A 12,971-nucleotide genomic window follows, 5' to 3' on the forward strand; every position below is an offset into this window, starting at 1 on the left:
TTCCGTCTTTTAAACGAAACATATTCACCTTGAAAAAATAAGCATTATACTTCATTTTGACATTCATAAAGTCAAAGATTAAAACTATATTTCTGTCCAAACTATTAACACATTATCCACAAACCACAGGCTTATCAAAATATTGGTTGGTTGCATTTGGCTTGGCTTCCATGAGCATGCAACAGTAATAGATTTTGGAGAGGTGCTTATTTGTCTGTTTGACTGGTTTGTTGCTTTGTGCCGCACTCAGCAATATTCCAGCTATATGGCGACGGTCTGTAAATAATCGAGTCTGGACCAGACAATCCAGTGGTCAACAGCATGAGCATCGATCTACACAGGTAGGATACGATGACATGTGTCAACCAAGGTAATTGGTCTTCATCAACCTATGTATGTCGTAAAAGGCGACCAACGGGATCAAGTCATCGTAACCCAATAGCGCTGATCGATGTTCTTGCTGTTGATCACTGTATTATCTGATCCAGACTCGATTTATTTAGAGACCGCCGCCATATAGGTGGAATATTGCTGAATGCGTCGTTATAACAACAAACACAACAAAATATGATTTAGTTGCCAGATCCTCATCCCTTACCTGTACGGCAGGTCCTGGTAGCATCCTGTTTGTGGTGATGATCCCCCTACCGACGCCGTCAGCAGCAACACAGTGCGGCCGGTAGCAGTCAGTGACGTTGTACGGGCAATCATAGCAGGCTTTGGTCAAGACGAAGTAGTATTCCACTGTGAAGTTATAGACGCAGGTCATAGGGGCCGCTCCCTCCTCACACTCACGTATACAAGGGTGGTTGGCATAATCTGAAATATACACAATTATTATTATTAAGTGTGTGCATGTTTGAGGCAAGAAAGGGGCATCCATATGGACACAAATTGTGCTTTAATTTCTTGCTGAGCTGTTTCTGCTCCGAATGACAAATTCAAAGCGAATGATATTCTTTAATTTGTCGGATCAGTCACCAAAAGTATGTTCTTTGCAATACTCTATTTTGAATTTTACCATATGTGTTTTGTTTAGGCGAGAACGTGTTTGTGTCATCGATGTGGTGTGATGATGTCTCACCTATTGGAAATTCTTGTATCATCACTATATATAGGAAAGGTGACGGAAAATGTTTAGTAGGTTATATTTACGTCATTAATTACTTTAATGGTGGATCCAACGAAAATATACTATTCCAAAAAAGAAACGCATAACCCAGAAATCTGTTGCAAAAATGTTGTATTTTCAAACACATATAACTCGTCCACAAATAGACTTTAGTATTTTTTTACATCAGTTTAGAAGAAGGTAATGTCTATACAACCAAGTGGATAAGTTTAGATAGTGGAGACGTTGATCGCGATGGTGACTACGTAGCATAGTCCCCACGTCGGGTCTCCTGGCTCTCAGTCCGTACAGTTTGACAAGGTATCCTCCGAAGTCCAGGCACCCTGGCTGCTGTGCTGTCACCCGTGGCAGTACGATCACGCAAATGTAGTACCCGGATGGGCGTGCTCAGACGCCTGGCAACAGAAAATTGGTAATCTCCAGCGGGCATTCTTTCAATGGCGATGTTCCGTGTCGCAGCGTCAAGACGTGGCGTAGTGATTTGACCTTGGAACCCCCTCAAAACCAATGCCGATTTCCGAATGTAATCTGGATTTTTATAGCCAGACAGTGCATGCTCTTTGCTGCACAAGTTAAACTGGAAGGTGATTTCTGTTGCGTTGTGGCGATGCCTTTTTAATTCTTGTAGGAAATATCAAGATCAACATTTTCAGGTAAAGTCGATTTTTCACTTGTACAATAGTGTAAAATCATGTTATCAACACTTTTGCTACACATTTTGACGATTGTTTGAACACAGTTGGTAATTAATAGATTTTTAAAAATACAAAACACCTGTACGTTTCTTTTTTTGGATAGTATATATGATGCCCATCACTGGGTCACTAGTTCATCAATCTTCAACTATTTAGACAGCACAACATTCCCTTGGCGTTCAACCATTGCGACATGAGGCTTAATATGTTTCATCTAAATACCGTGAACACACTATCCGTGTCCACAACACATCTACAAACTAACTGACATTGTCCTTCAATACAAACTCGTGAAGACCGCGGTTAGAATTTGTCTTCAACAACCCATGCTGACTAACGGGATCGGGTGGTCAGGCTCGCTGACTTGGTTGACACGTCATCGTATACAAACTGCGTAGATCGATGCTCATGCTGTTCATCACTGGAGTTTCTGGTCAAGACTCGATTATTTACAGATCGCTGCCATAAAGCTGGAATAATGCTGAGTGCGGCGTTAAACAACAAACCAACCAACCATATCTACCCTGTCTAAAAATTGTCCAAATAAACACCCCATATTTACTCTGTCTAAATATTATCCAAATAAGCACCCCATGCTTACCCTGTTTAAATATTTAAATTATCCAAATATTCACTTCATATTTACACTGTCTACATATGATCTGTTTATAACCAGATTTTTCAGTCCGACTTAAATACATCCCATTTATGCAATCTGTCTCCTAACACCATCCATTTACACAACTCACAGACATTTCGTCTGAACACCATCCGTAGGCCGAGTCCAACGACACACTGTCGAATACTATCCGTTTACTATCAATGGACAAACAGTCAAAATACCGTTCAATTTATATACTCTTCAAAAAAAGAAACTTGACATGCTGTTTTGGAGTTTACTTACTGAGTGCATATAATTGATTCAAACATGACATCATTGCCCAATTACAGTAAAATCATCACTTTACAAATTTCCAAAACATGATTATCCAGAAAGTGTTTGGTAAAACCACAGAGGGTTATTAAAGCCACTTGGTCAGAGTAAAATGTCAGTATCTGGTGTGACCACCATGAGCATCGATAACAGTCTTCTGGCAAAATGTCTGGCTTCCCATAGCCAATTGCCTGATCGGAGATTAGACGCAGTCCAAAGATTTTGATTGTTGTGGATGATGCGGCCGTGGTGTTTGAACGAAGATGTCTCAACCGGATGTAGCGATCCAGGGCGGCGGTGTTAACTCTAGGTCGACCTGACCTGGGTCTGTCCTTAACACTCCCAGTATTGTTGTATTGGGTCCATAGGTTTGAGATGGTCCGTCTGGACACGCTGAAGTGCCTTGCCACCTCATGCTGCGATGCCCGTCCTTGTAAAAGGCCGATGGCGTTGTGTCGTTGAGCTTCTGTCAGTCTTTTCATTCTCTTGTCGTCTATAGTGGCTAAAAACAATGCACGTGTAGTATCATTGATGTGGCTTTTTAAAGCCTACAGTCATAGGCTTTAGCTCAGGCTGATACACAATTTCATTATGCACGTACATTTCATGTAAAGTGCGTTTTAGCGATTCACTACAGACGTGAGTGTAACGTCATGTTTTCGTTCAACGTTTCTCCTTGCAAACGTTTTGTCGTCGGCAACCATTCCCCGACATGTTGGGATTCCTCGTGGATTGATCTATGTCAAATGTGTTTCTAAAACTCAATTTTTTCTATGTCAAGTTTCTTTTTTTGAAGAGTACTGTACCAAGAGAACTGACCATATAACCCCGTCCTGAAATCTCTCCACTGGCGACCCGTAGAGCACCGCATCACTTTCAAGACTCTTCTATCACGTATTCAGCACTAAATGATGAAAACTCCCCAGTTTATATTAGGGACATGTGACATCGCTACCAACCAACAAGAGATTTAAGATCAGCCGATGATAAACAAAAACTAAAACAAAGATGGGCAAAGGGGCTGTATGCTTTGCAGCTCCAAAACCTTGAAATGCTCTACCACTGGAAATCAGAAATTGTCCATCAAAAGACTCTTTCCTGACCCATCTGGAGACCTGCCTGCCCGCCCACTTCAACAAGCACCGTTGAGGAGTCATGTCCAATCTGGAAACCAGGCGCTATATAAATTATTCATTCATTTAAGTCCAATGCCTTCCAGCCAGAATACCATCCATCTGTACGGTCCACCTACAAACTGATCAACGAGGAGAGTTCTATGGATATAAAACTTGTTTAATATAACATGAGCGACGTTTCGGAGTAGCTACAGCTTGTTCAGCTTGACCTGAGCTACTATACATATGCATGCCCCGGGACGTCAAATGGCACAAACGTCAGGTCAAGTTAACTTCATTAAATAGGGGAGCAGAGAATGTTATTAATGTTGCATTTGTGCGAAGCACGCATACATGGATTCGTTACAGAACATGCCCTGGAAAACAACACTTTTGTAAATTAAGCTAGGACATTACTGACGATTTCTCGACACTGAGATGTCAAACGGCGATGTGTTCGGACATGTTGACAAACAACTGACAAAGGTGCACCCCTTCACAATAATAGACCCCACCAATTGTGACACGGTCACGCAATGCATTAGTATTCACTTGATCAGGTCAAGCTGAACAAGCTGTACTAACACAGTTATCAAGCAAGTGATGTACATTACTGAAGGCAAGGTTATATATATATACATATGAGGTTTGAACAGTAAGTAAATGCCACTCAAAAAAGGCCCCTACAAACTATCCGACTACAAAATGATGGTGTCCACTTAATCATGTTTGTCTGCCATGTATTCTTATTTGCCCCAAATCGTACTGACAATTCATATCCATATTGTCTCGTGAAATTTATAACGCCCAACGAAACGGTTATAATAGTCTAAGAATGTATTACTACTTACAAATGAGGCGGACTTTAGGTATACTATGAAGTGTTGCTTTATTTTAGTTGCTGAGTATTGGTATCCAATGTGAGGTCATGGGTATACGCGGGAACGTGACACGTATATAAACACTGGGCCATTATTATTCAGCGAACGTGAGGCAATTCGAGATGTCCTTGAGTTTATATTACAAAGGCAACAAAAGGATGTGTTACAAGTACGACATAACCCGGTCCTAATATGAAGGGTAAACAACCAGCTTGGAAGGTACATCCTTGTCGCCGTCACAACAGGATGCATGTGCAGTCATATAGAACAATCTATGGTTATTACATAGTGAGTGAGTGAGTCAGTCAGTCAGTCAGTGGTTTTATGTATAGTTTTATGCCGCTTTTAGGAATTTCCAGCAATGTCACGGCGGGAGACAACAGAATTGGGCTTCAAGCATTGTACCCATGAGGGGAATCGAACCCAGGCCTTCAGCGTGACGAGCGAACGCGTTAACCATTAGGCTACCCCACCCCATAAAATATAATGAAAAATACCCTGGACGTAATCGCCGCCATAGGTTCGTTTTCAGCTCGATTCGAATAGCTCTATTATATTTGTATTTATGATGTGGTACCACATGAGGACCACACACGGTGACGACTCCAGAAGTAACTGTGTTTGAGTAGTGTGCTCCTGTATATATCAGGGCAGGGGAGGATACAACATTTTGAAAGGGGGTTGGGGGTGCACACTTCATTTTCACGAGAGTTTCAATTGTTATTTTATAAACTTTCTTGGCAAAAGGGGGTGCGCACCCTGCACCCGGCTGGTCGTTAGGAAGTAAGTTGCTGCAGTTGCAACTGGTTCTTTAAATCACCAACGCTGGTTTCCGAATCCCTTTCAACTTGCGACAAAACCATGTTGCAATATGAGAGGCCCAGTTTAAAAACTAGCCTCCTGACACGGACATGCCAGGATCAGGTTTAACGAGATTGAATGTATAGTTATAACTTGACGTAGACTATTTATAACAGAACGGAGCTGTATTATTTAACACAATCGAGGATTGCGTTAGTAGAGTCCTCACGCAGGACCAGAATTACTTAACGATCTTACAGAAATGATTATACATTTTCAACACAATACACCTCATTGCCAGTTTAACTTCAGTGGTACATACTGAAGACGGACATTGCATCAGGTTTTCCTGTCACACTGAGCGGACATCCTACTGTTTAAACCTCCTTGAAGCAAAATACCCAATCCCTCTTCCAGCTTCTTATGTGATGCTTCAATGAGGAGCCACACTTTCACATAAAATATAGCAAGTGTTCAAAAGAACCCTTCCAATGGCATACGTACATTTTAGCCAGTAGGCGACCCAGACATGCCAGTTTTAATAAAGGTGGGTTTACAGCAGGAGAGAGTGTGATAAATCCCCACACTCTATCTTTGTAGCGTCCTTAGATAAACGTATAAAGTCACCTGGGCAAACCAGTTAATTAGTTTTCTTTTGTGGTGGCTAACAACTTGATATTTTATAATATAATTTTATTCAGTTTCGCATTAAGAAGAGTGTAAACCATCACGCCCCTTCTGTCAATAGGTTTGCTGTGAAGAAGATGCACTTCATTCCTAAACAGTGTTTGAAAGCGAACTAATGTCAAAATTACTTTAAACCTTTTTAAATGAAACGGACACAACATATTTTTTTAAAATGACACAAATAAAATAACTGAGCTCATTTTGGGAATTCCTTTCCGTGGCTTGCTACCGCGACACTTATCCCAGTAATTTTGAAGCGACATAATGAATTGGATGCTTTGTGAGCACTTGCCTTGCCTTGGCATGTGTTTGTGACGAACATCACACAATGTTGGTATGTTTATATAATGGGTTGATGCACTTTGACACATTCACACAGTCACGAAAGGAACGTTAACGGTTTACTACAGGTTTACAGGTAACTTTGTTAACATGACGACAGTGGCAGAGACTTGTGATGATCCGAGTTACAACTGTTCTTCAGCAACCCATGCTTGTCGACTAACAGGATGGCTGGTTCAGTCGCGTCGGTAGGATCGCTGATTCAGATCACTGGATTGTCTTGTCCAGAATCGACCGTCGTCATATTGAATGTTGCAGCGAGCAGCGGTAAACAGCCAACAAACAGACCCTCCGAGCGTCATGCCATATCTTGGCAATGGCGCTTATCCTCGTTATGAATTCATAGTAAAAATTATACCTCACAATAAATCAAAAGAGAAATACATCCCTCTTATAGGATTGAAACACCATCCTCGCCCTTTCCTTTAAACTCCTAAGTTACGTAGGTGACTGTATAGTTCTGAACCTGACGACGGGTGCCATTGATGGGACAGGATGCGCTCAACTGTTCGTCAAGGCCTGGTATCAAACACTATTCGTTAACCACATGCTTATTATTATTATATATATAATCGTACAATGAACTCCTCTTTTGGTACCTATTTTTTATGATCATCGAAATAGACTTGCCGCTTACATGTCTATGAATATATCTTTCACACTTATCTTCAGTTAATGACAGAATATGGTTTCAAAGTGGTATTTGTACCTACGCCACGTTGATTTGCTCAGAGAACGTATTGGGTACGTGGTACATGTTAATTATTGGAATGGTGCTGGCAGCTGTGATTAGAACCCTGAACCGCGGATCCTAACCACTAAGGGACACGACTCTGGACATCGACTATACTTCAGACAATCCATACCAATGATGCTGTAGTGAGTGAGTTAAATTTTATAGTCACTTTGGCAATATTTCAGCCATATCGTGACTTAAAATGGTCATATTTAAATAATTGATGATGTTATATCTTAAAATCTGTCTGCGAATGACAGTAACAGAACCTAGAATATCACAGTGCGAGATTTAAAACTAGCATGTTACTATAAGGGTAATGCTATTTTTGAGGGCATTATCATTTGCAGAAGCCCGAGGTCTTCCATTAACTGCCCGACGAAGGAGGGCAGTTGATAAAGACCGAGGGCTTCTGCAAAATGATAATGCCCTCAAAAATAGCATTACCGTTATTATTGCTAAAATACATGGAATTTGTGTTGAAAAGAAAAAGGAAACAATGAAGGAATTTGACTGTACGTTTACCCAAATCAACTTCTGACGGGCTTGACTGCCCGAATGCAATTACGTCATCGAACAATTCAAGTGACGTCACAACAGATAGTGACGATATTCGACCTTGGCCTTTGACAAGACCATAGCCTGCAACATGTCAAGCTATGACAGTGTTCGGTTTTGGTCCATCAACAGTCTTAATAGTGCAATTGTTAAGGTTAGCACCAACAAGAAAGCCAATATTACAGCTATTTAAAGCGGGAATTTGGGTTGCTTTGACTTGTTTGACCCAGAATATCTGCCAGTCGAAAGCCACTAATGTCGAACTATGACGTCACTTGACAACAGAACTGATAGTGGCCCGTCGTTAAGGTTGAGCGGTCCAATATCATTTGCAGCGGACCGCAAATTTCTGATAACAGGAGGGCCGTTTCATGATAACTCCATGTATTTTAGCTATAATTAAAAGTATATACTATTTAGGACATTATAATATAATAACAGGCTATAGATCACCAGCAACTGGAGGTAGATCACCACACTAGAGACCAATGATACTAAAAAATTGCTACATGTTTTGAGGAAGAAAGGTAATTGCATGTCTCTCTGATGTCTTACATACTTTTGATTGACATAGTTCTTCCAGATTGTCATCATGTATGGGTATGCACGGCCTCAGTGGCTGTACAAAGAGTTGGGTCAGTTGAGGTCGTGCTCGGCCGTGTTATCTTCCCCTTGTGCGTGATTACACACTCTGTCTAAATATGTGTATGTGAGATGAATTTTAGGCCATCGTTAGCAATTCTGGGATACGTTTAAAACTGACTATGCTACTTTGAAAATTGAAATCATAGAGAGTTGTTGGCGTGCCGAGCAACCACTGTGCACCACCATCCAAAACTCTATGTTACATACGGAATATAAAAAGAGTCAGTGAGTGAGTTTAGTTTTACGCCGACTTCAGCCTTATTCCAGTAATATCACGGCAGGGGACACCAGAAATGGGCTTCACACATTGTACTCATGTGGGGTATCGAACCCGGACCTTCGGCGTGACGAGATAATGCTTTAACCACAGTGCTACCCCAACGCTCCAAATACAAAAATGGTCTTGTTGTCTGTTTACACAATGTTTTGTATCTGATAAATAAGTTAGTTGCATTGCAATATTTCTATTTCATATATCACATCCGTCCCATTTGTGTTGGTGAGCATATTTGCAATAGTCCAGCCATGTTACTAAGAGAGGGGGACGAGAAACGAGGTTTAAACAGAATGTATTGGAATCGAACCTTGATCTTTGGCGCGACGAACCAATGCTCTAACAATAAAACGTTCACCACTGACCTACATTCAATTCATATACTGAATAAAAAACGAGGCCTGAAATGCGTTTAAAATATACAGTACCTTTGACGAGTAAGACCACGATTGTTGAATGATTATTCATTAGACGTTAGTTGCTACACGTGGTCTGTTAGAATGTTTCCCTTGGCTAAAGGTTCAAGGTCAACCTAACTGATCTTTTTTCGTACCTTATGGCTATAACTGACACCAGCAATGACTCTCCCTGAAACATCGCTCCCACGACTCACATTAATATGTTTAACACGTCATGTAACTGATCTTCTCCATTCATACAACTCGACACATACACACTTAATATAGGATACATATGTATAGCATTGCTTAAGGCATGTTTCTAAATGTTGTCTGAACATCACGATACTTAACCGAATCCAGGGTAAACATGCTCTTCTTCAAAAGTAGGGGATACCTTGTAAGATATATCTGGCTGGTTGGTTTCTTTTTGTACGCCGCACTCAGTAATATTCCAGCTATATGGCCACGGACTGTAAACAATCGAGTCTGGACCAGACAATCCAGTGATCAACAGCATGAGCCTCGATCTACGCAATTAGGATACGATCACATATGTCAACCAAGTCAGCAAGTGTGGCCACCCGATCACGTTAGTTGTCTCTTACTACAAGCATCAGTTTCCGAAGATCAATTCTAACCCGGATCTTCACGGGTTAAGAAATATGTGTTTCCAGTATCAGTTGTAGGATGTAATGAATAGAGTACACACCACAACCGGCAGTAAAGTGAGACCGCCAGCGATCTTCACGGATTCAAGGGCCAAAATGGGAAATTACTGCAGGGAAAGATGACGTTTTGGGATGTGTAAGACTTCATAACTCCGTGTTTCTTCATGGAATCATTCATTCGACGCAGCATACTGTGCATGAGTCTCACAATGGCGATTTGGTGGAGCCTGTGCCACTCCTCCTGCAGCACCTGACCAAGTTCAGGCAAGTTCACTCGGTATATGAGATTGACGCACAAGTATCCCTATCCTGTCCCAGACGTGATCGATGTGGGAAAGGCCAAGGCGTATTGCAAGCCGTGAAATTATACGAATCGTGTGGTGCTGTTAGAGGAAAGTATTGACGTTTCGTACCACCCTTCACCAAAGCATACCCATCCCCAAATTCGTCATGAGGGCTAAGGCTGACATTGGACTTGACTTTTATGTCGCCAGACACGCCCACGACTATCAAGAAAAGGAATCGGTACTCATCTAAAAACACGTAACCAGGGACGAATAAACAAGTTTCGACGTTCTGTACAGTATTGACGCCAGCTGGCAACACGGCGATTTCTTAGGAGCGCCGCCGAGGATGGAGATGTACTACGCGAAAACGATTTGTAATCTTCTGAGCTGCAACTGAACGCACTAGTTTGATCAAAGTTTGCACCAGTTTGAACCGTTTGAGCTGGATTCTATAGAGACCTGGCTAGCAATTCTCGAAACGTTCGTCGCCCTACGAACTTCTTAAGTCCATTCTTAGCACATTGGCTACGATCACAGTTAAGAATTCTTAGGGCTACGAACGTTTCGAGAATAAGAGCCCAGTTTCAGATCACTTGATCTGTATTGCTGACCTCGGGCACCTTGGATGGTGTCGATCGTCAACAGCAACTCAGCCCAGTGCAGAATGGTAAAAAAGGGGTATCTGCAGGAATGCATGTATTCATGAACGGCATATTTCTAAGTCTCTATTGATATATGCAGTAGGGCGTTAGATACATGTCGAGCTCTGTATTACACAATGCATGTGTATTCATTAAGGGACTTCGGTTGAGCCTCTCGAGTAAGAAAGTTGTACACAATGCCATGTTTACCTTTACAAACTGAACAAAACACATTTCGTTTTCATATTACGAAGCTATTTAGTAATACACCACACACGATTTGCCGATATATTGTTCGACGAACTTGTAACAGGGCATTCACGAGAAAATATGTTAAAGTAATCAGCAATGGTATTGCCATGTTTTTAATATATAGAGTACTGAAATATGGGAAATGCTTTCACGAGTACAACATACAAGTAGTATATAGCGTGACAAATGCCGGCATCCCAGAAAAAACAAACGTGCTGTTAAACACTCGCCGAATAGTACCCATGTTTCTGTAATTGCATCAAATGCCACCATTCCAGAAAAGCTGTTGCTAAACACCCAAACAACAGTTCGTGTTCTGAAGCATGACAAATGCCATTATTCCAGAAAATCTGTTGCTAAACACTCACCCAACAGTTCGTGTTCTGAAGCATGACAAATGCCACCATTCCAGAAAAGCTGTTGCTAAACACCACCAAACAGTTCGTGTTCTGATGCATGACAAATGCCATCATTCCAGAAAATCTGTTGCTAAACACTCACCCAACAGTTCGTGTTCTGAAGCATGACAAATGCCACCATTCCAGAAAAGCTGTTGCTAAACACTCAGCCAACAGTTCGTGTTCTGATGCATGACAAATGCCACCATTCCAGAAAAGCTGTTGCTAAACACTCACCCAACAGTTCGTGTTCTGAAGCATGACAAATGCCACCATTCCAGAAAAGCTGTTGCTAAACACCACCCAACAGTTCGTGTTCTGATGCATGACAAATGCCATCATTCCAGAAAATCTGTTGCTAAACACTCACCCAACAGTTCGTGTTCTGAAGCATGACAAATGCCATCATTCCAGAAAAGCTGTTGCTAAACACCACCAAACAGTTCGTTTCCTGATGCATGACAAATGCCATCATTCCAGAAAAGCTGTTGCTAAACACCCACCCAATATATCGTGTTGTGAAGCATGGCAAATGCCACCATTCCAGAAAACCTGTACCCGTGAAGGTCCGGGTTAGAATATTGATCTTCAGCAACCCATGCTTGTCGTAAGAGGCGACTAACGGGATCGGGTGGTCAGACTCGCTGACTTGGTTGACACATGTCATCGGTTCCCAATTGCGTAGATCGATACTCATGCTGTTGATCAGTGGATTGTCCGGTCGAGACTCGATTATTTACAGACCGCCGCCATATAGCTGTAACATTACTGAGTGCGGCGTAAAACTACTCTCACTCACTCACTCACTCACTCCAGAAAACTTGTTGCTAAATACCCGCCCAATAGTGTGCGTTCTGAAGCCAGACAAATGACACCATTCTAGAAAAGCTGTTGTTGAAAACCCACCCAATAGGTCATGTTCCGAAGCAAGATAAATGACGACAATTCTAGAAAATAAGTTGTGAAACACTCACCGAATAGTTCGTATTCTCCAGCAGTGACACAAATACCAGCCAGTACCACAAGCAGTATCCCAATCATGTTGGCACCGGGATGGATGTGACAGATCAACGGAGTTTCAGAGGCACCCGTCCCGTCCCGTCAAGATACAGCTGTACAGTGTCAATACCTGTCCGCCTCTATACTATCTCCCAGCTCGAGGACGCGGTATGGCTGTATATTGTCAACAATAACCCATGCATGTATGCTCAGGTAGTCCCACGCGCCTTTCAGCTACACAATTTGGACATATCAAATTCACACAGATACAATAAGCCTGGCAATAATACTACGTCGGACTTATAGTGTCAATAGATAAATAACTCTTACCACGTACTTGCAATTTTACAACAGACTTGTGCCTGCATTAATGCTACAACACACATGTAGCACCTCCACATCACACCTGTAGCAACACTACGCCATATCTGTGGCAACACTACAACACACCTATAGCAGCTCTACAACATACCTGTAGCAACACTACAACATACCTGTAGCAACACTACAACACACCTGTAGCAA

General features: G+C 41.8%; 1 protein-coding gene across 2 annotated transcripts in view; it reads right to left on the bottom strand.

The window, feature by feature from the left end:
• The window catches only part of LOC124258431 (laccase-1-like), a 35,080-nt gene extending 22,378 nt beyond the window's left edge, over nt 1-12,702 (bottom strand). Inside the window, exons 1-2 of one of the 2 annotated variants that reach the window (XM_046692531.1) lie at nt 12,422-12,702; nt 599-819 (exon numbers count right to left, since the gene is read on the bottom strand). In XM_046692531.1, coding sequence (XP_046548487.1) covers nt 599-819; nt 12,422-12,488 — 288 coding nt within the window. In that variant the 5' untranslated portion in view covers nt 12,489-12,702. The remainder of the gene's footprint in view (nt 1-598; nt 820-12,421) is intronic. The other variant, XM_046692536.1, reaches the window with a different exon arrangement.
• Nucleotides 12,703-12,971: the final 269 nt, after the last annotated feature.

Source organism: Haliotis rubra, unplaced genomic scaffold (assembly GCF_003918875.1).
Source record: "Haliotis rubra isolate DU_JTF1 unplaced genomic scaffold, ASM391887v1 Scf1173, whole genome shotgun sequence".
NCBI classification, from domain to species: domain Eukaryota; kingdom Metazoa; phylum Mollusca; class Gastropoda; order Lepetellida; family Haliotidae; genus Haliotis; species Haliotis rubra.